Here is a 16,565-nt window from a genome sequence, read left to right on the forward strand (position 1 = left end):
TGACACCCGCACCCCTGACCTCAGCCCAGCTGCAGGGTGCCCCTCACGCTCCCAGACACGCCCACCGATTGTGAGGACGTCTGCCTGCAGCAAGTCATCAGCTGGCCTCAGGTCAACATCCAACACCCAGCGTGGCTTTCCGAGTGGAAAGCAATCTGAGATCTCCAGGAAGCACTGACAAATCTTCCCCGTATCAAATGTGTGGCTTTTTCCTTGCCAGGAACTCAGATGCTCGTTGAGCGGGGCTGGGTCACAGGGAACCATCCGAGCGTTACTGCCGGTGGTGGTGTTGATACTAAAGCAGTTCATCCTTGTTTGTGGAGCGTTAACATTTGCTGAAAAGGAAGAATACTTTTTCTTACCTTTAGTTCTTATTTCTTCTGGTCCTGGTGGGTACACACGCAGCCGAAGCAGTTAAGGAGAACGGTCTTTGTAGGACTACTTGTTCGTGAGATGGTGTATTTAAGAAATGACACACAGGACGATGGTCTTAAACCTCTTTGAAAAAAACATCCTCTCCCATTCGCACAGTGGCGATGCAGTGGTTAAGAGACTGGATGGAGTTGCCTGGAAAGGTTTAGACACAGGCAGCGTAGGTGCCCGAACTAACCCAAGCATCTCAGCTGACTTGGCCTGGTTGACGAGATGTCTGTGCCCTGCTCAAGTCGGTCAAGAGTAACAAGGATTTTAAGATTAATCAGAGCTACCTGAGTGCCTGACACGGGGTCTGAAAGCCGGGGCTAACTCCCAGGGCTGCACAGGCGGCTGCCAGCACCGCACTCTGGGGTCCACCAGGAGCAGGGCCGGGGAGGGGTCCGTGTGCCGGGCTCCTTGTAACGCTGGCGTTTGGAGTTTAGAGAAAGACCGGCCTCAGGCCACCGTGTGTACCTTTTTATGCAGAAATCTTGCATTGTGTGGATGGTGCAACAACAGGCCCCGCTGTGACTGGTTTCACTGAACGTGAAGTAATGGGAAGGGGGTGGGACACAGGGTGAGCGCCCAGGGACGGCGGTGCTGCGGGGCTGCGGACAAGGGGTGGCTGCCCCCAGACCCCCGCTCCCTGGACGGCACCGCTGTGCGTGGGGGGAAAGGGGGTCCAAGCCGCCCAGCAGGGACCCTCCGGTCCCGTCTCGCCTCCTCCATCAGGAGGTTCTGCATCTGGGTGAAGGAGACAGTCCCTTGCTCAGGGGATCTGATGCCTTTCCATCCTCTGTGTTTGCAGGTGCCCCACTCCCGGCTGCGACGGCTCCGGGCACATCACCGGCAACTACGCGTCCCATCGGAGGTACGTTCCCCCGACCCTCCCGGCCCCCGTACGCTGCGCTGCAGACCCCTTGTGGGGGCTCCGCACCGGCTCAGGCTGCCTCCACTGGTGAATGAAGGGTCCAGAGACCCTTGCCCACAAGGCAGGGCTGTCCCCAGGGCCTCACTTCAACCAGCTCTCAGGGCCACACCCCCCACGCCCCCCTCATGGTGCCACCAGCTCCACCTGCAAGAGAGGTTTCTCAAGTCACCCAGGGGCACGTCTTTCTAAATAGAAAAGGGATGAGGAAAAGAGCCAGGTGCTGTAAGATGCCTGAGGACAGCCCCTGAGAGGCAAGCATGCTAATCCCACCAAGAGCTCGTCTCTTAAACGCTGAGGTCTCGCCGCACGGCTACAGGGTTGCTACAAACAGGCATCGGCGCGGCTGAACGCAGGGACGTGCTTGACCGTGAAGTCCCAGGCCCCGCCCACCGGTCCCGGAGGGCAGGGAGCGTCCGGGTGCAGCATGGAGAGTCGGTCCTACGGGACAGGAGTGCCACGCTCCCCCAGGGCCGCTGAGCAGGGTACACACCCGGCCCCCGGTCAGGAGTGGACTGAAAGAGCCTCTGGCGGAACGTCTCCGCAAAGGCGGGTGTAGACCCTGCGGGCCGGAGACGGAACTCCTTGGGGTGTTCAGTGAGGATCAAGGAGACGAGGGGAGGACGAGAGCCTGTCTGGACGGAGACCCTCGCGGCGCGAGCTGCGTGTGAGGGGTCCGCAGGGGACCCCGGCCGCCCTCCCGCTCAGCTCGCGCAGGGGGCAGCGGAGCGCGGACGAGCCCTTCAGCTTTCAACAGCCCCCCGCAAAGCAAAACAGAGCAGACAGAGAGAGAGAGAAGGAGGCAGCGGGAGGGAGGGGTCCGTGCGCCGGGTGGGTCAGCGCGGAGCCACGCCGTGCGGCCGCCCCGGGGACCAGGTCGGGCGTTCGGAGCAGGGCACGGGCGCCCCCGGCCCGCAGGCTCGGCTCGGCTGAGGGCCTGAGCGCGCAGGGCGGGCTGTGTCCTCGTGAGGGTCCTGCGGCGCGTCACAGGCGTCCGTGTCCACTTTCCAACCGTTGGGAGCGTTGTTGAAAGAGCACAGGCCTGGGAACACCAACGAGGAGACGGAACCACGCGGTTTATGGCGGGTTCTTCATGCCCACTTGATGAAAACACCTCCTCCTTTAGGCAGGGCTGTCCACCTGGGCACTGTGACATGGGGGTCAGAGCAGTCTTTGCTCTGGGGGCTGCCACCCGGGGAGCACCCCTGCCCCCGCCCGCTAGATGCCGGTGGCCCCGCCACCCCCATGCGTAATAACCAGGTGTCCCCAGACGTGCCCCAGTGTTCCCAGAGCCACCGCCACGCACCACAGGGTCAAGAGGAGCCTTGCCAGGCGGCCCGGGGCCAGCCTCTGTATCGTGAATGTACAACAAGGGTGAATACCTCCAAACGGGATCTCCAGAGTAGGAGCACTGGTTTAGAGAAAATGAAATAAATGAAATAAAATTAAATAAAGCTCTCATTAAGTATCTCAGTCAAGCACATTCTATGCTGTTCCTCATTTTACCTCAGAATGTATCTCTGTCCTCCCAAGGTGAGAACTCTGGATAATGCCTGCAAACTAAAAGTGAACCCTTACTCGTCTTTTCATGTCCAGATGTCTGTTTTTCTCCTTTTTTTTTTTGATTTGACATCATATAAATTTATTCATAATTTAGTTTAAACAGTTGTATGCTTTAACTTGTATTTTAGAATGGTGGGTGTCCGTATAGCATAAACTTGTGAATCAATTGTGATATAAGCCTGACTTGACGCTGTACCCTCTGCCTGGAGTACTAACACCAGGACTGGCGTGTACAGTTGGAAAGTAAATTTGATGTGGTTTTCAGCACAGCTAGGTGGGTTGGCATGTTAAAAGTAGAGCCCGTTTCACAGCATCATTTATGCTGTAAATACCTTCGGTGCGTAGAAGTTAGAGTGGGCTTGAGCAGAAGCGGGGCCAGGGTACCAGGTCCTGTGCACACTGGGCACCATGGGAGGACAAAAGCGACCCTCAGGCCCGATGGCCCTGGAAGGTTGTAGAAACACGCCTTCCCGGGTGGATCCCATGTGGTCTGTTTCACACGGCACGTGATGTTACCTGCATGCACGTCATAGGGAAAATCCTCTTAGGAATCCTCAGCCTTCAGGTGGCAGACATCACAGCGCCTCAGCGACACGGGGTTCGGTTCCAGACCACCCACCGCGCAGCGGCGAAGCCCGCGATAAAGCGGGTCACGCATTTTCGGTCTCCACGTGCACGTAACAGTTACGTTCGCCCTAGACTGTGGTCTCTCAAGTGTACAGTAGCATTGTTAGTGCATCATCTAAAACACGATGTGATCACCTTGATTTAAAAATGCCATATTGCTAACAAATGCTTAGCATCATCTGAGCCTTCAGCGAGTGGTAATCTTTTTGTAATAGTAACATCAAGGATCACTGATCACAAGCCACTGTAACAGACACAACAATAACGGAAAAGCTTGAAACGCCGTGAGAATTTCTCAGATGTGACACAGAGACACGAAGCGAGCAGATGCTGTTGGAAAAATGGCGCTTATAGAACCTGCTCCACTCAGAGTGGCCACCACCTTCAAGTTGTGAAAAACGCAAGGTCTGCAAAGCACCGTAAAGCAAAGTACAACAAAAAGAGGTCTTCCCACTCCTCCTTGGGCTCCGGGAGAAGAGACGCCACGGCAGGAGGACCCTCAGACCCCCGAGCAGCTGGGCTGTAGACCCCAAGTCCCACCACCCCCCCCAGGCCGAAGACGCACATTCACATTCTCTCTACTTTACAGGATGTCACCTCTCCCTCACGTAGCTGCCACCGAGGAGTGTGTGTCCCGGGCACCGTCCCGGGAACTAGGAATGTCTGTTTCCCCGCCGTCCTCAGAGCCACCCCAAGCGGCAGGTCATTTCATTTCTCTCTGCGCTGAGGAAACAGACTCCGAGTGGTTATGTGTCAGAGACGAAACTCAGCCGAGTGGCCGCCGCCAGCGTCACCTCTGGTCTTGGGTGGACCTTGGGCTCTCGCGGACCCGCGAGGCTTGCGCCGTCGGCTCCCCCAGGGAAGGAGGAGCACTGCCCCCCAGGCGGGGTCGGATTTGCCTTTGCTCCTGTTGGGGCTGTAGTGGGGGTGCGGTCCTCTGTCTCAGCATGGCCTCCGAAGCTTTCTTAAATTCATTTTAATCTCCGTTATTGACCGTCTCTGATGCTCTGTCGACGAACACCGGTCATCAGACGCTTTGTCTCCCGTCCGTCCTCGGTGGAGACACAGAGGCGTTCAGGCTGTGTCCCGGTCACCTTGTCTTCAAACAACAACAACAGAACCCGACAAGGATCCCACTTCCAGGCACCGCTCCTCTCCTCCTGCCCCTTCTCCAGGCTGGCTTGTTCCTGAGGTCTCCAGACGGGCTGGCTCAGCGGCCGCTCGGTGAGGCCCCCCTGGGCCCCCCGGGCCTCGTCCCGCTCCGTCCTCCCACCTGCTGACAGCCTGGAGGCCCGCGCACGTGCTCCTGGACGGAGGGGGCGCCCAGGCCTTTCACAAGCGGTGGTGCTGCGCGCCTCTGGCTCCCCCGGGCCCGCCCCCGCCCCCGCCCCGCAGAGCAGCCGCCCGCCCCGCGGCTCCAGCACATTCGCCGACGACAGAAGCCAGGCTGTGCGGAGCACTGACCACAGGCCAGGAGCGCCTCGCACGAAAGCTCTGACCCGCCGCGAGTGTTGCTCTTATCCTAAGGGCACGTGAGGAAGCGGCACGGGGTCCCCAGCCCCCCGTGGTCAAGTCCTGTTTCCCTGGGCACCGTCACTCTGGGGTTTCATAGCACGGGCACGGCCTGCCCTCCGGGCACGCGGGGTTGAGATCTGCGACTTGGTCCCACGGAGCCTGGGAGGCCTTGCCCACGTGAGGTAGACGTGTCCCAGTCACACTCAGGACAGGCGCCCTTCTCAGGAAGCACCGGCCCCGGCCCTAACGGGCCGCAGAGCTCTTCACCCAGGCCGTCAGAGATGCCCCACGTGCACGTGTCTCACGGGCCAGCACACGGGACCCGCACGCAGCGGTGACCGTGCCCCTTCCTGCCCATGGGCCGGCCTTGCCAAGCCTGGGAGAGCCGGCCCCCAGCGAGGATGCTGGGATTCCAGACCAGCCCTGAGTCAGAGCCAAGGTTTCCTTGGAGCCAGAGTCAGGTCCAGACTAAGTTCCCTGCTGTGCTATTTGTTCTGGTTTGGTTCTGTTCCAGTTCATTTTTGCTCCCAGCCCTGTCTCGGAGGGGGCCCAGAGGCTCCCTTCTCTCCCAAGTTCAAGGTGAAAGAGGCGGAAGGCGGGGCAGGACAGAGCCGGATGCCCCAGCTGGCGTCCAGGCCTTGGCTTCCCTTCAGCACTAAGGTCCCCGTCCAGGGACAGGCCGGAGAGACAGGCCCCCAGGTGGAATCCTCGCGTCCTCTCCCACCCCTCCTAATCACTCATTAGCTCACGACAACATCTAACTGTGACCTGCTCTGTGCAAGGCACCGGCCTGGGAGTCAGAGAAAGAAAGGAGAACAAACACATGGAACTAACACATGTGTGGACAAGGGAATGGACGGCCAGCAGGACGGAGTGTGAAACACCACGGAGAGCAGGGCCCCGTGAGCCCTAGGCTGCTGTCAAGACGGCAGGAGGTCAAGGAGGACTTCCTGGAGGAAGCGCCATCCAGGCTGAGGCCAAGCAGACGAGGATGGACCAGCAACCAATGAGGGATGTCGGGTCCAAGGGTGGCCCTGCCACAACGGGGAGGTGCCGGAAGCCTCCGAGAGGATGGCGTGGGGCAGCGAGCAGGGAGCCTCGGGGGCTGCGTGGAGGGATGTGGGCCCGTCCTGAGCAAGTCAGGAGCCCGGAGACTAAGCAGACGGCACATGAGCGCAGCGGAGTCAGTGCTGCCCTGACGCCTCATCCGGGAACAGGAGCCACCAAGGGCGACCGGCCTCTGGCCACTGAGAGGAGCAGGCACAAGTGAGGTGGGCTCAGTCGGGGAGGAGGGGGATTTCCTGTAGCAGCAGTGACGGGCGTACCGTCCCCACAGGCCGCGGTCCTGGGAGCAGAGGGGCAGCCGGGCGTCATCGCCGCCTGGTACCTGGAGACCCAGGCGCCGCGGCAGCGTGAGGACAGAGGAGGGCCTGGCGGGGGCCCGGGTCAGCACAGGCAGAGCCAGCGACGCTGGACGGCGGAGCCGAGGCGGCCACAGGCCCAGCAGGACGTCAGGAGCCGCGGCCGGTCACGGTCACGGTCACGGTCACGCGTTGCGGAGGCTGCGTCCCCGCCCCCGGGTCACCATGACCCGCGCAAGAGCGGTTCTCATAAAAGACCCCAGTGGGGGCCGGAGCGGGGAAAACACAGACCCCGCTTTCCAAATTTTTATCAGAAAAGGGAGGAGAGAGATGGAGGTAGTAGGAAAGTGGGACTCGAGGCAAGCCCTGTCTTCCGCTGTCCCGTAGAGGGTGACAGGTGAGGCCGCCTGCGAGGGCAGTTGGGACACGAGAAAACGGGACGAGGAGGGCCCGGGGGCTGGGGACCCGACACCCATCCGCCCCAGGCTCAGGCCCGGGGCTCCAGACCCTGCGGCCGCCTCCGCCCGTGAGGTGCAGATTCACATGGAGCGGCCGGGCAGCTGCGCAAGCACGGACCCACCCTGGGGAGACGGTGGTGACAGGGTGATGGGTCCCCCAGGACGGCAGGGCCCTTGGCCGAGGACCAGCGTGCCCAGACAGAAGCCAGTGCCAACGAGAGGGCATGCACCGAAGCCGGGAAGAGGAGACACGGCGCACGTCCCTGCCTCGGCCCGCGGCCCCCGCCTCCACGCTTCCCTGGGCAGCTCCGGAAATGGTCCAGTGCCCGGATCCCTGCAAAGAATTCCGCTTGTTCTGTGTAACCGAAAAATACTCAGATATAGACATTCCAGCTGGAAATTTTCCTTTGGATAATGTGAGCCACTTTTCCCCAAATCCCCACAATTAAACAAAATAAACTTGGCCAACTTGCACCGCACGTTGTGCAGGTGCCACCGGGAGCCACACTTCAGGTAACGGGGACAGGTGACCCGTGGAGCCCACCCCACGCCAGGAGGGCTCTGGCGTCTGACTGCAGGCGCGACCACCCAGAGGGGTGCGGGCGTGTTGCTTCCCCACCGTGGCCCCTGCTGTGCGGAGAGCACCCCCCCTCCGGTGAGTCAGCCTGGCCTCTTCTGGGGACTCCTGACTCTACCGGGGCCGGTTTCTCCCCACCAGGCTCTGGGTGCCCTTGGGAGGGAGGGGGCGGGCGCCGACAGTGTCTGAAGGCCTGGAGAAGCATAGAGGGGCTGTTCCCAAAAGGACTCCCTCCCCTGGATTTTGTTTTCACGCCAAGAAGCACTGGCTTCTGGAGGAAACTGAGTCAAGGCACCATCGACAGGAAAGGGGCCCGCAGGTTGAAGGGCACAGGACGCTTTCTGAAATCACGCTTCTTCCTCAGCCTTTCAGGTTGCCCGAGAGCGAAGAAGAGTGGCATCAGGATAGCACAGAGCAAAGAGGACAAGGAGGACCAGGAGCCCATCAGGTACGCGGGCCGGGGGCGGTCAGGACACGCCGGGAGCGGGGTGGGGGGGCGGACTTAGAGAGGTCGGTCACGTCGGAGGTGGCAGCATCGCAACCAGAACCACCCACGCCTGCTAACTGGCCAAAAACATCCTCTAGGTGACCGGTGAGGCGATAACCAAATATGCACCCATTCGATGCTCTGAGTAACCGAATTATAAGTTCCCTCTACCCTTCGCTGGGAAGAGCAGCTTACTTAACTGGGAACGCTAGGTTCATGAGAGGACGTGAAGTTATTAACCACAGCACTGAAGTGAACACTTGGCTGACGTCCAGCTTACGTCTGTGCTCTGCTTCTCCCTCTGGCGGGCTGGAGGCCAGGGTCGAAGGCCAGGCCCCCACCCCTCCCCACAGGCATTTGCCCCAAATCACTGCCCAGTGAGCCTGGGTCTCAAAAATCTGTGAGATAAACCTGTTGCCATCTTCCTGAAATTTTAATCTCACTCCGTGTCTTTGGAGGAAAGTTTTGATGGAAACAAAAAAATTAAAATTAAAATGTTTGCGGCTTGGCCGTGAGTCCTCAGGCCGTGGCCGTAACCCGGTTAGAGAAGTTTGAGAAGCGCGATTTGATTAGCCTGCTGTTGAACTTTAGCTCCAGCCCATGATTTTCCCATTTATTTTATTAAAAAAAAAAAATGCTCCTGGGGTGCCCCGTGCCAAAGCTATTCCAGGAAACTTAACGAAATACCACCTCTGCTGCTCAAAATCCTGCCTCGCTGGAAGGGTATCCTGTGATCTCAGAAAACACAGCCAACAAATAAATGTTCTCCAGCGCCCGAGAACACAGGTGTATAAGATCATCTTTGAAAAAGAATCCCATAATATCCCATTGACTTTGCACATCTCCACCATAAGAGCCGTGACTCTGTCCAACGCCTGCAACTCACTTGCTCCAACAAACCGGTTCTGCTTTTTCACCATCGTGTGCGCATCCCTCGCTAAGCCGGGACCTTCTGTTCCGGGACAGCTTCCTCGCACCTGCCCTGCACCCGGTTCCGGGAGGGCGCACTACTGCGAGGCTCCACGAGGTGGCGTCTGTGAGCGATTTTTATTTATTTCTTTTCTTTTTCTTTCCTTCTGCTGGAGCAGAGGATGCTGGCTTTCCTTTCGTGTCCGGTTAATTTGACTTTGCTGCGGGGCCTCCGGGTGGAGGGTGGCCAGAGAGTCAAGCGCACATCCTCTGTCCCCCAGGTGCCCCGTGCCCGGGTGCGACGGCCAGGGCCACATCACCGGCAAGTATGCCTCTCACCGCAGCGCGTCCGGGTGCCCCTTGGCAGCCAAGAGGCAGAAGGACGGGTACCTCAACGGCTCCCAGTTCTCCTGGAAGTCGGTCAAGACGGAGGGCATGTCGTGCCCCACGCCGGGCTGCGACGGGTCCGGGCACGTCAGCGGCAGCTTCCTCACACACCGCAGGTGAGCGCGCCTGCCTGGGCTCCTCGCGGGGGCGGGGGTGGGGGGCGGCCGCGACGGTTCCACGCCCATCCCTCAGGCTGACAAAGAAAATGCTGAAAACTGTGGTCTACACTCATGACGTTCTGAGGCTTGGGAAGAGAAGGAACAAAGTTGTTTCTTCTGCAAAGCACAGACGCATCCTGCCACGTCTGTGTCGGTGTAGAGGTTTCCAAGTGTCCTTGATCAGGATCTGCAGGAAGAAATAGGCTGTCGTTTCACACGCGTGCACGCGCTCACAAGAATGCCTGCGGATTTCGTTTTTCATTTCAGCTGAATGTTGCAGGCAGGTCCCGCTTGAGGGAGGTGAGTGGCACGTGGTACAGGGGCCTTATCAGATGCGTCAGGAAACCTGCGGAAGAGCCCGCCACCCCCACTGACTGTCATTTGCTTCGTTTTAAAATGTCTATATGTGCGATTACCTGGTCTTAGAAGAAGAGGCCTGTTCTGTTGAAGCAGTGCTGCCTGTGGGGTCAGCGTGCATGACCGCTGTGGACCAATCAGAGGCGTGTCCCGGCTTCCCGGAAGCCAGGTGCTGGGGACGCGGCATCACACGTGCGGCGTAAACCCGCGCGGCTCCCTCGGCCACTCCGGCCACAGACCCCGTGCACCTTGCCACCATCTGCAAAACCACTTAGGACACAGAATCCGCCAAAAGGAGTGACAGGTGACAGTGAGGCTGAACACTTTTTAGGAAGTGTGTTTTATTGTAAAAGAAACTCCAGCTCGGGTAGAGAGGCAGGCGGGACAGAGGGACCTGAAGAGAGACATGAGTGTCTTTCCCTGACTCTTCCCAAGGCGGGCGGTCCCCGCGTCCCCCTTCAGACAGCGCCCCCTGAACAGAGAGGCACACAGCCCGGCCTAACGTGCCCGGGGCACAGAGACCCCCGGCCCCACCGCACACCGGTTTCTTCCCGGTGATAGAAACAGGTCACGGTGTTTCCTAGGTGTCTGCATGGGACGAGGGCCCGCCCTTCACCAGCACACCCCCTGCCGCCCAGCGGGCAGCAGGCGTGCCCTCTGCCCAATAAACGTCTCACTCCCTCTCAAAGGGGCCCCTCCTTCCCAGCGGGAAGGCTCGACCTGCACCCCCAATCCCCCTCTAGGTGGGGTGTTACCCGACAGGGAGCTCCCTTCTGCAGACACCAGGACATCCTTGGGCCAGGGTGTCTTCAGGATACAGTCCTAGAAGCAAAAATGCTAGTTTTTACGTGTCCGTAGGTAGTGCCAAAATGCCCGCCAAAAAAAAATGCCTACTTCCTTAAGTCTTCGGCAATCAATAACATTTTTTCCAAATGTTAGAATCCTGCCCACACGACCTGTGAGTAAGGGTATACGTGTTTGGCTAGCCTGACACAAATGAAGACAAGCTCCGTTTCGCCGCTTAAATGCACGCGCTCGGGGTCCAGAAACCGCAGCAGAAGCCGGGCGTCCGTGTAACCGCCAGCTGCGCGGTGACGGCTGGCTCGCAGGCCTCCTGTCGCACTGCTGCCTCAGGCGCAGAAGAATAAGCCTTGTTACGACCTGCCCCGCAGATCACACTTGCCCGCACAGGCTAGCCGCTCAGTGCACCTGCAGGGCTCACAGGGACAGCCGGCGGCCCCAGACTCCAAGTCCACCAGGCGGGCCCCTCGGCCCCAGCCCTCCCGTGCTGCTGGGCCCTCACCCCACGCCTGTTCACCCTCCGGCTCCACACCCAGGTGCCGGGACCCAGCGATCTCATAGAGACACCCAGGCTCTCCTGGTTCCTGGACTTCCCTGTTCCTTTTCCCCTAAGGGACACATCTCCAGGGTCTCTGGCCAGGAGGGGGGCGTTGATTCAAAGGTGCCCTCGTCTTGACCAGCTGGAGGGACTCTCTGGACAGGTCTAGTGATGACAGTCACAGCTGGTGACTCCTGTGACCCGGGCAGAATTTCTCTCTTCTAGCCTCCCCCGTGATGCACCCTGGGGTCTGCAGACAGCTCACCCAGAGCCCTGAGGGGGTCCCGGGAGGAGCTCCCCAAGGCCAGGGCACAACCGACCAGCCCGGTCCACCCCAGTGCCCGCCCAGCCTGTGCTGGGAGCTCTGGTCCAGGGCACTGTGGCTCCCCCGTGAGATGCAGCTGGAGGGCGGAGTCTCGCAGCATCTCAGAAGCAGCTCCCGGGGGGCCCTGCCCGTGGTGGGCAGAGCTGCACAGAGCCTCGGGTGTTTCATTTCCCCGTGAAACTTAATCAGAGCCGTCTGACCTGCTACTTCTGTCACTTCTGAGGAGGAAAGGGACGTAGATGCTGCGTGGAAAGGGTTGGGAACCCAGAGGCGTCGGGTGGTGGGTGCCCTCCTTCCAGGTGTGAACGTGTCTTGCAGGGGTGAGTGGTTAGAGGGATGAACAGGACCCTGAGAGTGTTGACCTGCATTTTTTAAATTGTGGTGAAAAGCACATAGCGTAACCTGTACTGTCTCACCCACCTGTCAGTGTCCAGTCTCGGAGCAACGTGTACAGTCCCGCTGTCGTGCAGCCGCCGCTGCCGTCACCTCTGGAGCCCTTCCCCTTCCCAGGGAAAGCCGGTCCCCGCTAAGACACACACTCCCAGCCCCCACCCCGGCCCCGGGCCGCCACCGTCCAGGCGATCTGACCCCCTGGTCCTCACCTACGTGGACTCACTGGGCGTCTGCCCCGTGATCACGTCTCTTGTGAAGCACAGCACCCCCGTGTTGGCATCGCCTTCCTTTTTAGGCTGAACCGTGTCCTGTCACATGTCAGCGTGCAGTGTTCATCTGTTGAACACGTTTTCATCTATTTTATCACGTAGATGAAACATCGTTCCCTGGAGGAGTAAGCATCGAAATCCTGGGCAGGAACACAGCTTGGGCACAAACACGGCCTTAGCAGGGAGCCCGTGTGCCTCTCCCCCCGGAGGCCCAGGGCATGGCCGCTGTCCAGAGCCGACTGGCAGTTCCCCAGACCTTTAAGGCGTCGGTGAGGAGGGGCCTCCCAGGAAGACATGGGTGGTACCCTGAGATGCAGGGTTCCTTGTACGACCCACGTGCCATGAAAGCCAAGCAGCTTTTAGAATCCGAAAAAGAGCAGAAGGAAACAGAAATTCCTCCAAGTCGTGACCACACAGTGAGATGATAAAGGATCGCTTCCTAAGGCGCCGTGCATGAGGGGGAGCACCCGCCCTGGCTGCCAGGTCCCGGGAAGCCCGCTCGCCTCACGGTCCTCTCGTGAGATGACCACACAGATATTCTGGGACAGGGACGTTGCGAGGTGTTGCTTGCCCTGAGCTCCCACGGTCCCCGTTGCGGTGAAATCATTTCCCCTCATTTCACCCGTGTAAGGGTGGGTGGGAGGTCTTCCTCCCAGTCCCTGCTGCCTGAGCAGAGCTGCTCTGAAGGACTAGGAAGGGGTTCCCTCTATCCTTAGGACTGGCCGCTTCAAAAGCTGAGGGTGGGATGGGAGACTAGCTCGTAGGGGCTGGGGAGCAAGGGAGTCTTTTCTAAGAGGGGAGAAACTGGACGCGAGATCTACCTGAAGGAAAGAAACTGGGGGGTGGAAAGAATTAAAGGCACAGAGCGGTCACGGGGACCCAATGGGGCGAGATCTTGAGGTGCAGACGGAGGCACTGGGGTCTCATCAGAGACCTGACGAGGTACCTGAAAGGGTCCAGGGACTCAGGACTCCAGGATCAGGGGCAGAAATGTCAGGTGCGAGGTCGGGAGAGAGGACTCTGCCAGGGTCTCACCCGGCTGGGGCGGGGGTGGAGGGTGGGCGATGGCTCGGCTAACCGGAAAGCCCCCCGAGCCCGGGTGGGGGTGTCCGGACTGCGTGCACTGCGGAGCCCGCGATGCGGGAGAGAGACGGGCTGAGGCAGGGGTGGGGGGTCTTCAACTGCGGAACCGCTTGCGCGTGTGCCCGTGGGCTGAGCCTGCCATGCCGTCACCTCACCTTACCCCCTCACGTGGGTTAGGCAGGTGCTCCAAAATCACAGCCCCGATTCTAACCCCAGCAAATAAATAAACAATCTTAGAAGTAAGTCCTCTCTCATGGAGCTTGATCAAAATAATTTTTTAAAAAATGACCTCACAGATCCCCTTAAACCCCTTCCACCTGAACCACATGACCTAGTTCATCTATTTTCAGTCCCTCCACCGTTCTCTATAAGTGAGTAGACAGGCCTTTTCAGGATGTTTATTGTGCTGGATACGTCCCAGGAGAATTGCGGTAGAATACGTCACCACACTGAGCATGTACTAAGAGCTTCTTTTGCAGTCAGCATCTCGTTTACTGTAAGTATGAGCGGGACAGGCTGCCTGCCGCAGCAGGGCACCCACACTGGCTCCAGAGAGTGGAGTTTATCTCCTGCTCACATGACAGAACTGGATGAGGGAACAGGAGAAAAGCGCTCGGCCACCTTCAGCACCTTCTCCAAGGGGGGGTGGTCTTCACTCCACATCCAGGAAGAGAAAGAACCTGGAGGATCCACCTGGGAGACAGGGGAGCACGGATCCCTTCCCTTACATCCCATTGGTGGAACCAGGTCCATAGCATCACCTAGTGCCAGGGATTCTGGGAAATGTAGTCTACCTGGGATGCTGGGAAGTGTAGTCTGCATGGGATGCTGGGAGATGTAGTCTGCATGGGATGCTGGAAAATGTAGTTCATGTGGGATGCTGGGAGATGTCATCTGCATGGGATGCTGGGAAATGTAGTTTGTGTGGGATGCTGGGGACTGTGGTCCTTGTGAGCCCAGGAGAAGAGCAAGCCTCTATGCACCTGCCTCCTGTAATATGGAAAAGCCATAGTTTTTACCAAACATACATGAACAGGCAGCCACAGCTCCCTGAGGTCTATGTAGATCCCATTTTAGAGATGAGAACACTGCTGCCAGTAAGGAGGAAGCTGGATTCAACCAAGGACTATCTGGGGGCTTCATCCCTGGAGCTTCTGCATCCCTGTCTGTCTGTCTGTCTGTCTGTGCACCTGCAAGACCAAGCACAGGGCCTGCACAGGGCAGGGAGCGGAGAAACCAGGTCTCACTGGCTGGACCCCAGGGAAAGGGCGTGAAGAGGGCAGAGCTCTCCCCCAGGAGGAATGCCCGCTGCCCTTGGCCTCCGCGGACGGGTCCACGTCTGCCCAGGAGCGTGGCGGTGGGCCTTCTGTTCCCTCCCAGGCCCAAGCCAAGCGTGGGACGGAGGGCACCGAGGCAGCCCGTGCTTCTTACTCAGGGCGGGCTGATGACGAGCCCAGACTCCTCAGCGTCACAGCCCAGGAGCTGCGACCCCGCCGCAGACCAGCCCTGCACCCGCTGCTCCTGGGCTCTCGTCCAGCCCCTGGACAGTCGCCTTCCCCTGGGGCTGTCGCGCACCCCTTCCTGCCCTCTGAGCCCCGACCACCCCCTCCTGCCACCTCCGGGCCAGAGGGTTGGAGAACGGGAGGCATGGCCAGGGCCCCCAGACCAGCTGACGGTCTTGTGTTTGACAAAAACATTGGAAACACCGTATTTCACTTTACAACTGGAGGAAACATCTGCATTTGGGTTTCTCTGTGATCTGCCAGGGGTGGGGGGTGAGGAAGGCGGCAGGCTGGGGTGGCCCCTCCAGAGGAGTAGATGCCGTGGGGGGTGGAAACCATTTTCATGCAGAGCCCACCGCGTGCTGACTCCGCGTGTGTGCCTCCTGGGACTCCTGCTCCCGGGGAAGCGGCCACACCCCTGTTTCGCTCTGTTTTCCTGGGTCATCCGACCAGGTCGCCTGTCAGGAGGAGACAGGAAGCCGACCGGCCTGTTCTCTGCACTTGTTCGGATGCAGGAAGAGGCCAGACCGGGAGCACCGCCCCCCTCGCCCGCGCCAGGCCCGCACGGGGGCTGCGCTGTGCTCTGCGCGGGGCTGAGCCCCTGGGAGGAGGGAGTGTGGTGAGACCCGCGGAGGAGCTAGTCCTTTGTGCGGGGAGGCTGCTGGGGCTGCGGGCCTCCTGCACCCCCAGAGGACAAGCGCGGGGCTCCCCGGCCCCACGGTGATGAGCCGGCAGCACCGAGAACCCACGGCCTCGAGGCCACGTTCCGCGCCGCCCTGCGTGCCCGCTTCCTCGGAGCTGCTCCTGGGACCACTGGCCTTGCTGGTCCCACAGCCGCGTGAGAAAGCCTTCAGGGGCTTTGAATCCGCTGCCCTTAAAGTCCAGCTTCCCGCGGTCCCCGGTCCAGGTGCGCCCGTGGGAAAGGCCCCCACGCTGACCACTGCCCCGCAAGCACCTCGGGCGTCCCGACTCCTTCCTCTCGTCTCCACATGTCAAAATTTGACAGAAAGCACTAACGAGGGAAAAGCTCAGATCCAACCTCTGTTCCAAACCGAGTCCCAAAGGCCCGTGACAGAGAGAAGCCGGCCCACGGCTGCCGGCCTCCTGGGCCCGAGACCACGGCGTCCCTGGCACAGCCTTTGCTGGGGAAGCACCAGCGCGTTCGAGGTTTTCAGACTTTCTCCTCCCGAAGTGCGTTCACGTCCATCGTCCGTCCATCCCGGGCCTCGAACGCATCGGCCAGGCTGCAGGAACTCAGCTGAGCGTCCCTCTCCCCTGGAGCTGGGCTCCCAGTGGTGCACACGCCCGGGCCGCGTCCCCAGCAGGTTTCTGGATGTTTCCCTCCGGTTCTCTAGAGAACCAGAGACGCAGGGCCTCAAGCCGCACCCAGCTGCCCCCTCGGATTCTGCGGACTGTAGTCCAGCCCGGCCTCCGTGGGGCCCGGCTCGGGCCTCACCGGCTGCAACCAAGGTGTCTGCAGGTATGCTCCCACCCGGCCCACACCCAGCCCAGCGCTCATCCCGGTCTGGGCCGAATTCAGCTCCTTGAGGCTCCAGGACTGAGGCCCCGTCTTCCTGCTGGCTCTTGGCCGAGGTGGCTCTCGGTGCTGGAGGTGCCCTCCGTGCTGGCCACATCGCCCTCCATACGGCAGGCAGACAGGCCCCCTCCAGTCGCCCAGGGCTGCCTTACACATTGTGACCCGACCACGGGAACCACCGCCCACCGCAGGCACTGCGGCATTCCAGGAGGGCTTGAAGCCGGCCTGGGCACCTCGCAGGGACCCAAGGGCCGGTTTAGAACGTGGACCCCCGCAAGCTTGCTGCTTTGGCCACAGTGCAAGGCTCTCTGGAGAAATAAATCTCTTAGTACGGTCCTGCCCCAAGAAGCTTGGCCCATCACAATTTTATAGGGAA

At 60.0% G+C, this 16,565-nt stretch overlaps 1 protein-coding gene across 5 annotated transcripts in view; it reads left to right on the forward strand.

The window, feature by feature from the left end:
* Nucleotides 1–16,565, forward strand: part of MYT1L (myelin transcription factor 1 like) — a 136,543-nt gene that overhangs the window by 98,457 nt on the left and 21,521 nt on the right. For all 5 annotated transcript variants that reach the window (XM_057741706.1, XM_057741705.1, XM_057741702.1 and 2 more), the window contains exons 14-16: nucleotides 1,223–1,285; nucleotides 7,808–7,891; nucleotides 9,121–9,342. In XM_057741706.1, the coding sequence (XP_057597689.1) occupies nucleotides 1,223–1,285; nucleotides 7,808–7,891; nucleotides 9,121–9,342 (369 nt within the window). The remainder of the gene's footprint in view (nucleotides 1–1,222; nucleotides 1,286–7,807; nucleotides 7,892–9,120; nucleotides 9,343–16,565) is intronic.

Source organism: Hippopotamus amphibius, chromosome 7, assembly GCF_030028045.1.
Source record: "Hippopotamus amphibius kiboko isolate mHipAmp2 chromosome 7, mHipAmp2.hap2, whole genome shotgun sequence".
In the NCBI taxonomy this organism is placed as follows: domain Eukaryota; kingdom Metazoa; phylum Chordata; class Mammalia; order Artiodactyla; family Hippopotamidae; genus Hippopotamus; species Hippopotamus amphibius.